The 15,453-nt window shown below is 38.8% G+C and overlaps 1 protein-coding gene across 1 annotated transcript in view; it reads right to left on the bottom strand.

Annotated features, from left to right (window-relative positions):
* Positions 1–3,869: 3,869 nt before the first annotated feature.
* BAALC (BAALC binder of MAP3K1 and KLF4) overlaps positions 3,870–15,453 on the bottom strand; it is a 115,311-nt gene continuing 103,727 nt past the window's right edge. The window contains exons 3-4 of the mRNA XM_070481436.1: positions 7,085–7,149; positions 3,870–4,169 (exon numbers count right to left, since the gene is read on the bottom strand). Coding sequence (XP_070337537.1) covers positions 4,166–4,169; positions 7,085–7,149 — 69 coding nt within the window. The 3' untranslated portion in view covers positions 3,870–4,165. The remainder of the gene's footprint in view (positions 4,170–7,084; positions 7,150–15,453) is intronic.

The following is a 15,453-nucleotide window of genomic DNA, read 5'->3' as shown; positions in this document are numbered from 1 at the left end:
TAAGGATGCTATTTTATTTAAAAAAGAGAAATGATTTAAACAAGGGTTTTATGAATAAAATATTTCCATTTTGGTAAAAGCTCTGAATAAAATAAATATTGTATTTTAATTTGGTGAACAAATTCATTATAGCAAAAATGTCAATAAGAGAATTATGTGGACAGTTCAACAAGTTCAAAAAAAAAAAAAAGGAAAAGAAAACACCTGAGATTGTAAAGCAATTCTCTGGGTTTACTACAGTTATAAGACAAATATGAAAGTTACAGAATGTTTTCCTAAGTAAATTTTAATTGGTTAAAAGCAAAAACACAACTGGCAGGTCTAGGCTTGAGTTGAGTGAGACCAGAATATGGTGGGAGGGACAGAGATGGAGAAATAAAAAGATATATTTTGAGGAGGTATAAGAAACTGTTGGAGTTAGCTCCTCTGTGACTGGTTGGATTAAGTGGAGTCTAAGGCAGAGGCTGATATTCAAAGGGGACTCTTACTTATCAAGCATGTATGACTTTTATGAAAACATTTTTAAGGAAAATCTCACGATGTAGTGTATATACAACAAAAAAGGACAAAAATGAAATAAAAACACAATGCCAAAAACAACAACGAGATAGCACCATACACCTGTTGGAAACACCAAAATCCAGAACACTGACAACAGCAAATGCTGACGAGGATGTAGAGTAACAGGAACTCTCATGCAGTGCTGGTGGGGATGCAAAATGGTACAACCACTTTGGAAGACTGGGTGGCATGTCTTACAAAACTAAACATACTCTTACCATACTACCATGCAATCTAGCAATCATACTCCTTGGTATTTACCCAAATAAGTTGAAAATGTATATCCAAGCAAAAACCTGCATGTTGATGTTTATAGCAAATTTATCCTTAATTGCTCAAACTTGGAAGTGACCAAGATGTCTGTCCTTCCTTTGCGTCCCCTCCAAATTAATATGTTGAGGCCCTAACCACCCATGTGATGGTATTAGGAGGTGGGGTCTTTAGGGGGCAATCAGGTTTAGATGAGGTCATGAGGGTGGAGCCCCCGTTATCGGATAAGTGTCCCTATAAGAAGAAGAAGAGACACCAGAGCTTTCTTTTTCCACCATGTGAGGACCAGCCAAAAGGTGGCCATCTGCAAGTCAGGAAGAGGGCCCTCACAAACAAGCAAATCTGCCGGCACCTTGATTTAAGACTTCCCAGCCTCCAGAACAGTGAGAAATAAATGTGTGTTGTTTCAGCCATCCAGTCTATGGTCTTTGGTTATAGCAGCCAAAGGTGACTGATGCAGTAAGTGAATGGCTAAATAAACTGTGGTACATTCATACAATGGAATATTATTCCGTACTAAAAAGAAATGAACTATCAAGCTGTGAGAAGACATGGAGGAAACTTAAATGCATATTACTAAGTGTAAGAAGCCAATCTGAAAAGGCTACATACTATAATATGATTCCAACTGTATGCACTTGGGGAAAGGCAAAACTATGGAGACAGTAAAAAAGATCAGTGGTTCCCAGGGGTCGAGGGGAGAGATGAATAGCTGGAGCACAGAGGATTTTTAGGGCAGTGAAACTATTCTGTATGACACTATAATGGTGGATACATGTCGTTATACATCTGTCAAAACCCATAGACCTTACAACACCAAGAGTGAACACTAATGTAAAGTAGGAGCTCTGGGTGACAATGATGTGTCAATGTAGATTCATCAGTTGTAGGAAATGTACCGCTCTGATGGGGGCTGTTGGTAGTGGGGAAGGCTGTGTATCTGTCAGGGCAGGGGGTATATGGGAACTCTCTGTACTTCCCACTCAATCTCGCTATGAACCTAAAACTGCTGTGAAATATCAAGTCCATTGGAAAGAAAAAGAAAGAAAGAAAAAGAAAGTTTTCCATGAAAACTTCCCGGAACAAGACTGGCATCTTGCTTTTGAGAGCCTGATGGTTAATTTAAAGAGCTTGGAGAAGTTAGGGGTCCCTACCAGGGCCTTAAAAAGCTATAGGCAAGAAGGAGTTGAGATTATAGGAATGCTCTAAAATAATTAGACAAATGGGTGAAATAAAAGGAAAGTCTGTAAGCAGGTACACAGGTATTTACACTACTCTACCTAGAAGCAATGGTCAAATCCCTAGCAGTGGGATGGGGGTGGGGGTAATAGGGGATTCCCACTGTCCCACATTAAGTCAGAAATTACCAAGTCCTACAGTGTGTTTTAGCAGAGGGGAAGTGTGGGAGTGCTGCATCAAGGCCCCTAGAGGTGTCAGAAAAAACCACACACAATGGTAGAGAAATGAGTGATACTGCCTGCTCTGATGGAGAAATTAGACAAAGCAGAGGAAATTTCTAGAAAAGTGTATATGTCTTGGTCATGCTTCATCCAGTTTGGCAATTGGAGTCCCCACTTAAGAGATTTTACAGAGAGAGCTATATGCTACCAGACTGCAGAAAATGTTGGAATGGATACGTTCTTTGGCTTTTTTCCTGTTGGACTGGTTTAACTATGGTTGAAGTGTTGGCAGTCCATTGTATTCAACAAGAAAAACAGTGATTTGAGACATTTTATAACTATTGTGAGCTGCAAGAGGGAAAAACCTGACACATCTTGGAATTAGGTGTGATTATTAGATCTGCTTTGATCATTTTATTTAGCGTACAATTCTCTGCTTAAGCCTTTTGCATAAACTCATCTCATATATTTTTCTGGACCTAATTTATGTACATTACTATTTCTGGGTAGGATGGAAACTCTCATATTGGAAAATTGATTCTCTTTTGGAAAAAGAGTATTTTTTTATTTGCTCTCATGCTTTTGGTAATAACTCCTTTTAAACATTTCTCCTGATCATGGTTCTAAGCGTCAAGTATAATAAGTGAAATTCCTTGGGAACAAAAAGTAAGAAAACGACTTTGAGGTGGGTGAAGGCTGGAAAATGAATGAGGTATTTGGTAATGTCCCAGGCTCTGCAAAGAGAGCCTAGTGAAGGGCATTGGGAGAATACTTACAACTACCAGGTTTTGTGAAGATAAGTATAGTCCCTGAAGACAATCTTCCCTTTCACATCGGATAGCAGGAGGCAGTGTAGTGTGGCTAACAGCAAGGGCTATAGGTTTGGGCTTCCTGGGTTCGAAACCTGGCCTGGACATTTACTGACTCTGTACCTTAGATAAGTTCCTTCCGTTCTCTGCCATGGTTTCTATATCTGTTAAATCAGTTCAATAATAATAATATATTTCTCACTGTGGCTTAAGAATTAATTTCCATAAAGTATTAAAACTATTACCTGGCATTTTTTAAGATGCTCAATTAATGTTGGCTACTAAGTCCATGGGAGAAAGTCCCTGGGGCGCCTTTTGAATACAGGCAGATGATAGTGGCATGACCTATTCTGATTGGGACATCAGGCATTCCGTATCTCTTCTCTTCATCTCAGGAGGTGCTTTTGAGAATCACACAGCAAACTATTTACTATTGCCCATGAATTTACAAGTTAACTGGGTGGTTCTTCGGGTCTCAGTTAAGCTCTCTTATGGTAGGCTAGAAAAAGAGCCATTTCTAGAGTTTGGTTGGCTAATGGCTATGACACTTCTCCATATAGTCTGGCTTCCTCCAGCAGGGTAGTCTAGCTAGGGTTTGTTCACATGGATCTCAGGGTTTCTAGAAGGAGACTGAAACTATGTAAAGCTTTTTGAGGCCTAGACTCAGAACTGGCATAATATTGCTTGTGTTACATTCTCTTGGGTAAGGCCAGTCACAAGGCTAGCCCAGATTCAAGGATGGGGAAAAGCTATTTCTCAGTGGGAGGAGCTTCAAAGTCATCTTGCAAAGGAGAATGGATAAAGGGAAGGGAAGAACTGCAGCCATTTTGCCAACAATCTTCTACACCACTCGATTTAATAATTTCTTCTAGAGCATTTCCGCCAGGTGCTCATGTAGCTGGCATACCTTCAAAGATGGGGGCGGGGGGGGGGGGCGTCACTGTTTTACAAGGCAGCTCTCCTTGTTGAAATGTTCTTCATTATTATGCCTCTATAGAGACACTGAATCCCTTAGAATCTTTGAATCATAGAACTGAAGGTCATCCAGGCAATGAACTTTTTGCAGCCAGATTCCTGTACAGGAAGCCACAGGAAGTCTGCAATTTCCACTCATTTGTCCCAGTTTTACCTTTTGGAGGAAAAGAAAACATTATGTATTTATTACTCATTTGTTTTTAAGAGCTTCTTATCAAGGCCTACTTGAACATTACATAACAGATACATACTCCATTCCAGTTCCCATTCATTCATGTTTTTCATTCATTTATTCACGCATTCAGTATCTGTTAAGCAGATTCCATGGGCCAGGCACTCATCTAAAATGAGTGAGAGCATAGTGTTTCAAGTCACTTAGATTTGACTCTAAGTCTCATTCTACCACTTGCCAACTGTGAGACTTGGGAAAGTTATTTAATTTCTCTAATTCTCAGTTTGCTCATGTGAAAAGTGGGTATGGCTATCCCTACCTCACAGGGTGGTTGTGATAATTAAATGAAATAAATATATAGTGCCTGGCTTTTAGTAGGCATTCAGTTAATTCTAACTATAACTATTATTATTAATATTATGAAGAGATGATTCCTTCCCTAGATATGTTTCCTTGGATTTCACTGTCCCCTGGGATCTCAAATTACTCTCATGTCTTGACAATGCTTCCTTCTTTAGAACGAGTAATATTCTACATAGACAATATAATGTAGTGTAGTGGCTTGAATACATGGCCTTTGCAGTCAGAAATATCTGAGTTTGAATCCTGGCTCAGCCATTTACTAACTCTGTGATTTAAACTCTCAAAGCCTCAGTTTATAAATCTGTAAAATGAGATTAATAATAATTCATAGTTTGGGTATGAGGATTAGATGAGAAAATACACATAAAACCCTTAGGATGGTGCCTGACACTTAGTCCTTCTGCTACCCATTCTCTACCAGATGGAAATCATGAATTTCTTCCAGTACGTTTTTGTCATGTGTAGCGTGGTGTCATGGAAAGAGTCAGAGGGAAGCTTGGGTCAAGTCACTCCATTTCTTGTAATCTTCCCCTCAATGTGTAAGGAAGGGGCTGGATTCTGTGTTCCCAGGACAGCTTACAGCTCCAATAGCCCATGATTCACTTCCTCCAGTTTCTCTTACTCCTTTTATTAGAAATAGAATTATGTAGGAGTGTTGGGGTGACTGTAGAGAGTGCAAGGAAATGGAAATTCAAAGCCCTTCAAGATTAAATAATCACATTGTGAGAGTCTCTGCTCTTCAAGAATGTGCCAGGCTACCCTCTTGCTGATCATCAAGTATCATGGTCTGGAAAGCCAAAGTTAGACAGAAATTGCTGTCTTTTGTCCAGGCATCATGCCAGGAGTTTCCTATGGTGCTAAATAGAATACAGGGTGTCATAGCAGCTGCAACTGAGGGGATGGACAATGTGATAGAGTCTGTTTGGAAAGCAAGAATGGCACTGTCAAATGTTAACAGGCAAATGCTTAATAAGCTTTACTGCTTTTCTTACATTTCCCTTTCTGTGTCCTCTAAAGTGTAAGAAAACAGCCGTTTGTCTCTTGATCTGCATCTTCTCCTATGCTTTCTTGTGATTTTCTTCAAGTGACAGTCTCGTATGCATAGCCTGTGTGGAAATAACTTAAAATTGAAAGGTAGCACTAATGAGCAGGGGCTAATTTCCTGTCACTGGCTTAAATATGGTTCAGAGTTAGAAAGGAAGATTGTAGCAAATTATTTCCTTCCACATTCTAGCACGTTAGAATGCTTTAAAAAAATTTATCCAAGTCTTGGCAAATGATGTCTTTAAGGTTAACTCTCCCAGACTTGAGGACTAGATCTAATGTGAGAGGAAGTGGATGGCAGAACAAATGTGCGCCTTGTGATTTTTTTTTTTTTTTTTTACTTAATCTAAAGAGCTCCCACTGGTGTTAATGGCATATCTGCAGGAAAAATTCAGAAAAATACATGACTTTGGCTGGCTTAAGTAAAAGGTCTGATGTGCCTATGGGTATGTCATCACATAATACTAATAGCAGCCCACTGTAGCTGCATGGTGGCTAATCTTGTTATTGTTGGGTCGAGTTCCATTTAAGGCTCAACTTTCCTTTTATGTCTACCCTTTCCTCAAAAGGCTTCTTTGTAAGTTATCTGAGAAATGTACTAGATTTAACAATGTAGTTGAGCAATGAAAAAAATATATATTTTTTACCTTCATGATAGAATCATTAATACTGTTTCTGACTTGAACCAAGATAAGATGCTCCTTCAACTCGGTTGCAAGAATGAGGTTATATCTTGTGAAATTCCTGTCATTTTCAATTGGAATATTGATCTCTGAGCAACCGACAATATATAGACCATATCAGTGTTATCTGTGTGAAAAATAAGTATCAGATGCTAGTCTGTTCTCCTAAACCACCAAAAGAGCAGAAGAGATTGTGGGAGAGATATTTGGCACAAAGTAATATATTTTGTAATACATTAAGCCCCACAGTGTGTTAGAACTATTATAAAACACTTACAAATCTTATCTTTGAGAATGTGATAAGGAAAAGTTAGACAGAAACATAACAGTGCAACGTATTATGGTTAAAACCTCCTAGCATGTCATAGTGGTGTGAGAAAAATCACCCCTGGGGACAAAACAGTAAATACCAAGAAAACTGATATCACTGTGCCAGGTCCTACAAACATTTTCTTGACATAATTGTGAACTTCTATAGTATATGAAAATTAAGTCAGTTTTCCATAATAGTATGGCTTTAATAGTATGATAATTGTCAGCCAAGTAAAAAAAAAATCTAGTCCCTACTATAAGAAGAATAGAAGGACTGAAATCACTTGCTAGACAAAGAGACAAAGAATAACATAGAAAAGAAAGAAAATGTTCAGCAAATATATTCACAGAATTATAGCTAAAAGAAGCATTGGAGGCAAATTAGACTGCCATCACTCCATAGACTTCCTGCATCTTACCCCGCCCCCCATGAAAAAAGTTTTGGAAATATTCATTTTGGATGATAATTATAATGAACATCTATTGGGTACTTACCAGGAGTCAGGCATTTGCTGAATGGTTGCATCATCTTGTTTGGTTTTGCCAATAATTCTATAACCCTAGGAGGTAAACATTATTATCATTGTCATTTTTACAGACGGCTTCAAGAGACTGAATAACTTGCCCAGGGTTATACAACTAGTAAGTGAGAGAGCCATGATGGGAACCCAAGTCTCCCTGACCTTTGACCCTCTACCAGTCATTTGCTTGTTTGCTCTCAGCTCCAATCTAGCCCTTCCATGATCTGCTCTGTCTCGCAGGGTGTCAAATCTGTGCTATCCAATACGGAAACCACTAGCCACACGTGGCTCTTCAAATTACGTTAATTTAAAATGAAATAAAATTTAAAATTCAGTTCCTTAGTCGTAAAAGCCACATTTCAAGCACTCAGTAGTTCCCATGTGGCTAGTGGCTATGATATCAGACAGCACAGATTATAGAATATTTTCATCACTACAGAAAGTCCTACTGGACAGTGCTGAATTCTAGGTCCTGAAAACTACATTTCTTTTCAATAAACTCCCAGTGCCAATGGGAGATGCTGTTGGGAGGTAGGAGAATGGGAGAAGCCCCTGATGGCCACAGACTCCAGTGTCCTTTGGCAATTTTAGCAGCGGTGGCAGTGGGCCACAGCTGCTGCTGGACAGTAGGTGGCAGCTGTGGCAGCAGTGGGCCCCAGTGGTGTCAGTGGCTCTGGCAATAGTAAGCCCCAGCAATAACAGTGATGGATGCCTGATGGGGCTGGTAACACCACTTTCTTCTCTTCTTTTTCTCCTTTTTCTCTCTGGCCTCCCGGTGGTAGGTTCCTGTAGTTACTAATCTCTCAGTTATTTCACCCTGCCCTTTTGCTCCTTCAGCCCTTCCAACACTTTGTAACTATTTCTTCTATTAAATCCTCTATTTGAAATACCTAGGGTGTTTCTGACTAGACCTCCAATTCTGAGTCTAAGTTCTTAACTAGTAAGCTATGGTGGAAAGGAAATGAAAAGAGTTCGAATTTAACCAAAAGTAGAGTGATTATTATCTAGACCAAAACTAGAGTGATTATTAACCACAGTGAGTGCCTAACTAATCACAATAATTTGGGAAGGAAAGATACAGTTCTTTTTTCTATGATAAGCATCATTACTTACATAGTTAAAAAACATTTTTAAAAATTCTGAAGTTGCAGATCTGCCCTTGAACTTTACTCTCACCCTAAATTTTTATCCACCAACCTGAAACCAGATTTCTTAGGAATGCTAAAGCAATTAATTAGGCCAATTCTGTGATTAATAAGTTGATCTTAGCCCCAACAAAATGATAACTTACACCTACTGTATATAACTTATTCAAAGTTAATACTATTTACTAATGGTTAAAGGCACTGGGGATATAGAGGATGGGAATATCCTAGAATGTGAACTCTCCTATTATTTGCTCAAGTGAATGTTTCCACAAAAGGAAGACATTTGGTCATTGACCGAATGCTTACTTATGCTCCTCCTACCAACTGTTGATCAGTAATTAAAAAAGTAAAGAAGGATGAGGCAGGACTTCCAAAATGATGGAGTAAGGAGCTCAGTGGACCCTTTCTCCAGCAAAACAGCAATATAACTGGTGGTTTTGATACCTAGTTGCTCACGGCAATAACCTGATTACTAACGAGCCCTGTATAAGCTATTTTTTCCTTTGAGTTCACAATAGTTTATAACATTGTGAGATTTCAATTTTACATTATTACTTGTCCGTCACCATGTAAGTGCTCCCCCTCACGCCCTGTACCTACCTCCAACCCCCTTCCCCTGGTAACCACTGAACTGTTCTCTTTATCTATGTGTTTGTTTATCTTCCACATATAATTGAAATAATCTGGTGTTTGTCTTTCTCTGTCTGGTTTATTTCACTTAACATAATACCCTCCAGGTCCAGCCATAATGTTGTGAGTGGGATGATTTTGTCTTTTTTATGGCCAAATAGTATTCTATTGTATATATATATACTGTATCTTTATCCAATCATCAGTTGATGGGCACTTGGGTTGCTTCCACGTCTTTGCTATTGTGAATAATGCTGCAGTGAACATAGGGGTGCTTAAGTCACTTTGGATTTGATGATTTCAAGTTCTTGGATAGATACCCAGTAGTGGGATAGCTGGGTTATAGGGTATTTCTACTTTTAGTTTTTGAGGCCTCTCCATGCGCTTTTCCATAGTGGATGCACCAGTTTGCATTCCCATCAGTAGTGTAAGAGGGTTCCCTTTTCTCCACATTCTCTCAACATTTGTTGTTTTTTGTCTTAGTGATTATAGCCATTTTAACAGGTGCAAGGTGATATCTTAGTGTAGTTTTGATCTGCATTTCCCTGATGATTAGTGATGTTGAACATCTTTTCATGGCCTATTGGCCATCTGCATATGTTCTTTGGAGAAATGTCTGTTCATACCCTCTGCCCAGTTTTTGATCAGGTTGTTTGTTCTTTTGTTGTTCAGTTGTGTGAGTTCTTTATACATATATAAGCTAATTTTTAAATAATATGGAAAATGGTAAAAATAGAATACCAAAAGAAAAAAAATCAGATACAAAATTGTATATACAGAATGATTTCAATCACATGCACAGGTGTGCACATACACACATATCCAAAGAAATATGGAAAGAAAAATCTCAAACATTTACAGTGGTTATTTCTGGGTTTGAGATTTTAAGTGATTTAAATTTTCTTCTTTATAATTATCTTTATTTTTCAATTCTTTCAATGTGTCCTGTTTTTTAAATTAGAACAAATCATTATGTCATTTTAAAATGCTTATAAAACTGATGAATACTTTGCCTTTATTTCTTTTAAGTTTATGTTATCATAGTCTTAAGCAGTGGTTCTCAAAGAGTGGTCCCCAGACCAGCAGATCAGCATCATCCAGGAACTTGTTAGAAATGCAAATTACCAGACCCTGCCGAGGACCTCCTGAGTATTAAATGTTGGGGTGGGGCCCAGCAATCTGTGTTTTAAGGGGCCCTCTGTGTGATTTTGATGCACACTAAAGTTTGAGAACCGCTAGTCTAAAGACAACTTTCATTACCCATCCCTGTAAATCCCTCTAAAGTTCCGTAAGTGGAGCCCCAAAATTTCAGTCTTGTAAAATGTAGGGTTGCATTATTATGGGATTAATGAGTCTGCTGAGGAGAACGAGAGTTCATACAATTGTACTATGTCTGAATTCATTGCAGGGCAAATTATGCTGGGGCTTTATGATAAATATATTGGTCTGCAGAGTACATACACTCTACATTGAAACCCATGGGGCATTTAATAGACAAAAGGCTAGATTAATTTAAATCAAACTCAGTGTTCACGGACACCACTTGACACTTGTGATGTTTCACAGGATTGGAGAAAGCTTGGTTTTTTAAATTCCTTCCTCTACTTGCCTGATGGCTTCACTTTCTCAAGTTTGATTTTTCTTCTGTAATTCTTCCTTCTCTTCTCCACCCCTGCAACAATGGCAGAAAGACCACCACTTCCTGCAGTGGGGGGTCCCCCTCTCAGTTCCACCCATGGAGTCTTTGCTTAGGCCAGTGTCACGTGTAGTTGTGGATCTGTTGTCTCCCCCACTAAACGGAGGACACGGCTCCTTGTGAGCAGAGACAGTCACTTACACCTCCTTGCATTCCTAGTTCTTATCACAGGGCCTGGCAGACAGAAGAGCACAACATGTATTGGTAGAATGAATGAAGGAATGAATGAATGTTACAGTTTATGAAACATATTCATTTATTCAGCATCAAAATGATTTACATAGTGAATTTTAATACAAGAAATGCATACCAGGAACTTTACCTACATTAATTTTAATATGTGAGCAATACATGTACTTAAAACACAATACATCTGGTTAATCTTAACCTCATCAATTTTTCAGGAATTTCCGGCAGATGGCACCAATAAATACTATCATGGGACTGAACTGCAAATTGGTTGATATTTTTCAACAAGAACTTTAAAAAAAAGCCAAAAGAGTAAAACTTCCTTGGTTCAATTTATAATAATAACTGGCATTTATTTGGCATTTTCCACTTAACAAAGTGCTTTCATATCCTTGTCTCAATTCTCAGTTCTGTCTCGAATTCTGTCAATGTAGTGAGAAAATTTTATTATGAGCTTTAGATTTTTGTTGACATGTCATTTAGTCACAGTTGCAGGATAATTTATGCCAGTTAATGACTATATTATCAGTTTATATTTATAACACACCAATCTTTCAAAGACCAAAATTTTCTATGGAAAATTCTCTACGCATGAGAACTGAACAGTAATTCAGACGGCTAATAATTTAGCGAACTGTTTCCCCGGCTCATTAAACAGTAATGATTCCTTTCATTTATAAGGTGTACGGTGGATACAAAGCACTTGCACAGACATAGCATCCTTTGATCCTTGCGATAGCCCTATGATGTGGGCCAAACAAGTCTTATTTTGTGGGTGAAGAAACAGTAATTCTTCTGCTCTCATTCTTTCCCATTCCTCATGCTTCCTCCTGGGCCCCATTGCTGCCTTTCCCAGCTTGATTGGCTCAGACTCAACATGTCATAAATCTTAACAAAACTCCAGTGATGCATGAATAGCAGTTAATATTAGTTTCACTTAGAAAATTACAAGGAAATACTTAGAAAGGTTAAAACTCATTTCTAAGAGCATAGAGTTATCTGATAATAGGATCCCAGACAGGAATGTCTACCTTTCCTCTCCCCTCCCAGCTAAAAAGTCATGAGCCAGGAAAAGATGGCGTCTCATTCTTCGCCCATTCTCTAGTCTGACAGTTCATTCACAGGAGGTGTTAGAGACTTCATGTGGCAACTACCCTTGAAGCAACTGATATATGTTTGTTTGTTTTTTCTTTTGAGGAAGATTAGCCCTGAGCTAACATCTGCTGCCAATCCTCCTCCTTTTGCTGAGGAAGAGTGGCCCTGAGCTAACATCTGTGCCCATCTTCCTCTACTTTATATCTGGGACGCCTGCCACAGCATGGCTTGGTAAGTCAGGAGTAGTTCTGCACCCAGGATCTGAACTGGCGAACCCTAGGCCACCAAAGTGGAACGTGCGAACTTAACCACTATGCCACTCTGCCGGTCCCACAATTGATATATGTTTTAAAAGAGGACCCAGGGACATGGTAATATTTAATATAAAGAAATGAATTGGTAATTGCACGACTTCAGGCATCTTGGAGGATCTGTGGTACATTTCTAGAAAATCTTCAAGTGAAAATAGCAGAAGGAAGATTAGGGCACAAAATTATTAACTCTCAACCCAATATAATTTTTATTAATTGAGATTTAAATCACATACCATAATTTGCCTGTTCAAATTATCCAGTTCTGTCAGTTTTAGTATATCCAGAATGTTGTGCAAACATCGTGAACATTTCCATCATTCTAAAAAGAAACTCTGTACCCATAAGCAGTCACTCCCCACCCGCCTCTCCCTACAGCTCCTAGAAACCACTAATATACTTTCTATCTCTATGGATTAGCCTATTCTGAACTATTTCTATAAATGGAATCATTCAGTATGTGTTCTTTTTCTTTTTAAAGATTTTATTTTTTCCTTTTTCTCCCCAAAGCCCCCCCAGTACATAGTTATATATTCTTCATTGTGAGTCCTTCTAGTTGTGGCATGTGGGACGCTGCCTCAGCATGGTTTGATGAGCAGTGCCATGTCCGCGCCCAGGATTCGAACCAACCAAACACTGGGCCGCCTGCAGCGGAGCATGCGAACTTAACCACTCAGCCCCAGGGCCAGCCCCCAGTATGTGTTCTTTTGTGTCCAACATTCACTTAGCGTAGTATTTTGAAGACTCATCCATGTCTGTTACGTCTGGTTGGTTTCTAGAAGCTTTCCCAAGGAGGAACCATTAGACCTAACGGATGAGAGGCAACGACCTATAAGAAAGGGAGGGGACAGATTGGGGGAAGGTTCTGAAATGGGAAAAAACCTGATGTGCTCAAGTACCTGAAAGATGACGAATCTGGATGTAATATACTGGAAGAGGGAAGAGTGAGGCAAGGGACAGATCACGGTCATCTAAGAGTGAGGAGGAGGAAGAGTGTGAGAAGGGAAGGATAGTTAAGATTTACTAATCACTTGCTATGTGCCAGCACAGCATACATTTATTTATTTATTTATTTAAAGATTGGCACCTGAGCTAACTGTTGCCAATCTTCTTTTTTTTTTTTCCTGCTTTTTCTCCCCAAATCTCCCCCAGTACATAGTTGTATATTTTAGTTGTGGGTCCTTCCAGTTGTGGCATGTGGGACTCCACCTCCACATGGCCTAATGAGCAGTGTCATGTCCGTGCCTGGGATCTGGACTGGCGAAACCCTGGGCCACCGAAGTGGAGGGCATGATTTACCACTCAGCCACCAGGCAAGGCCCAACAGCATACAATTATTAACTTACAAAAAACTGTAGATGAGAGGCCCGTTATTGTAGTCCATGTAAAGGGGTTTGTTTTATTCTGAGTACAAGGGGAAATCATTGAGAGATTTTAGGCAGAAGAGACATGATTGGGTTTAAATTTTGCAAAGCCCCTGCTGCTGCATTGAGGAAGGATTAGAGATATGCAAGAGTAGAAACAAATCGTTACATGTTCAATAACCCTTCTATTCTTACCCTATTAACCTGAAGAGTTGTTGTATATAAAGTGCTTTTCAATAAATGGCTGGAATTATTGTAGCAAGTTCACTGCAAGTGCAGGAGGAGAGAAAAGCAGAAGTAAAAATGTAAACACTGCTGCATATGATGGTTTTATACCCTGTATATAGTCCTATGGCGGGAAAGGTTCTATTGGGATAAGAAGTCAAGTTTTGAGAGGGTTAGAAAAAGGATTATGCTGATTCTTTGGTCTTATGAGAATGGGACCTTACTGGATAGTAATCAAGTTTACACAAAGAGGGTCAGTTGCAATTATTTTTCAGGTGAGAAAAGGATTTTTTAAAATGAGTCAAAGATGGCAATGTAAGGTGCCTACAATGGTGTACAAGAATTAGGCCATTGCAATGTGCAGTATCTTCCGGGATCTAATGGACAGCATGGTGCCTATAGTTACCAATATTACATTATATACTTGAAAGTTGCTAAGAGAATAGATCTTAAATGTTCTCACCACACACACACAAAAGGTAACTATGTGAGGTGATGGATGTGTTCACTAACCTTATTGTGGTAATCATCTTACAATATATATATTTATCAAATCATCATGTTGTACATCTTAAACTTATACAATGTTATGTCAATTATATCTCTATAAAGTTGGAAAATAAAATTTAGAAATAAAATAAAAAGGAAAATAAATAAGCGAAATAATAAAATGGAGAAAACTGTGTGGTACTTTGCTGAATGTGTCAATGCCTCTGCTGATGGCTGGGGCTATCAGTGCGTGCTGAGCAACTCGCCAAGTCCTAGCAGAAGCTGCTTTATCAGGAGAAATATTAACTATAATATCTAACACTGGGTGCTTATACATACGTAATCCAATTTCAAGAATTTAATTGGCATATTTGAGTTAATATCAAGGACTATCTACATTGAGATTTCATGGTTTATTTTTCCCTCTCCATGCTTGTTTTAGCAAATTAGTGACCTTGTAGTTGAGAGTATATCTACCATCTCTTTTTCCTTTCTACCTGGTATGATGAATTAATTTTTTAAGGCTTAAATAAAAATTCAAAAGGCATGGCTTTGAAGTTGATTTCTTTGGAGATGTGTGAGAACTTGGGGACTCCTTTCTTCTGGAATGTGCTTCAGCTTTTTAGTATGGCAGGACCTGGGTGTTTGGTTCTAGCAAACTTTCCTGGGCTCAGCTGATATGACTGTGTCTAGTGTTTAGATCTGTAATCTTCAGGGGTAAGATATTATACCAGGGGAGGCCAGTTAAACCACAGAAAGATGACCATGAGCTTCAAGGCTGTTTATTTCCATCTGTTAGAGAAACAGATTTTTCTTTTGTGGTATACAGAGTTAGAGCAAGGCTTATTGTTCTGATTGAGAGGATGATGATGTCATTTCTCTGCTGACTCTAGTAATTGTTCAAGAATGCACTATTGATATGGTTTTCTATAGCTGGGTTTATAAGTGTTTTGCTCATAAATGGTGGGGGTGTGCAGGGGCCTCTTTGCCTAGACAGGCTTTTGCACTTACAGGAAATCTCTACTTTTCCTTCTGCCCTGGACCCTGAAATGTGCACAAACTCCTTTTCCCTTTACTTTACCATTTCTCAAGCCCTATGTTCCGGGGTCCTGTAATTTCTCTCTCAGGATTCAGTTACAGATAACAGAATGCTCTTTCACTGGTTTTAGCAAAAAAGCATTTAATATAAAAAATTA

The sequence above is a fragment of the Equus asinus genome, chromosome 12 (assembly GCF_041296235.1).
Source record: "Equus asinus isolate D_3611 breed Donkey chromosome 12, EquAss-T2T_v2, whole genome shotgun sequence".
Taxonomy (NCBI): Eukaryota; Metazoa; Chordata; class Mammalia; order Perissodactyla; family Equidae; genus Equus; species Equus asinus.
Note: the sequence above shows the minus strand (reverse complement) of the source record. Positions and strands in the feature narration are given on the sequence as shown.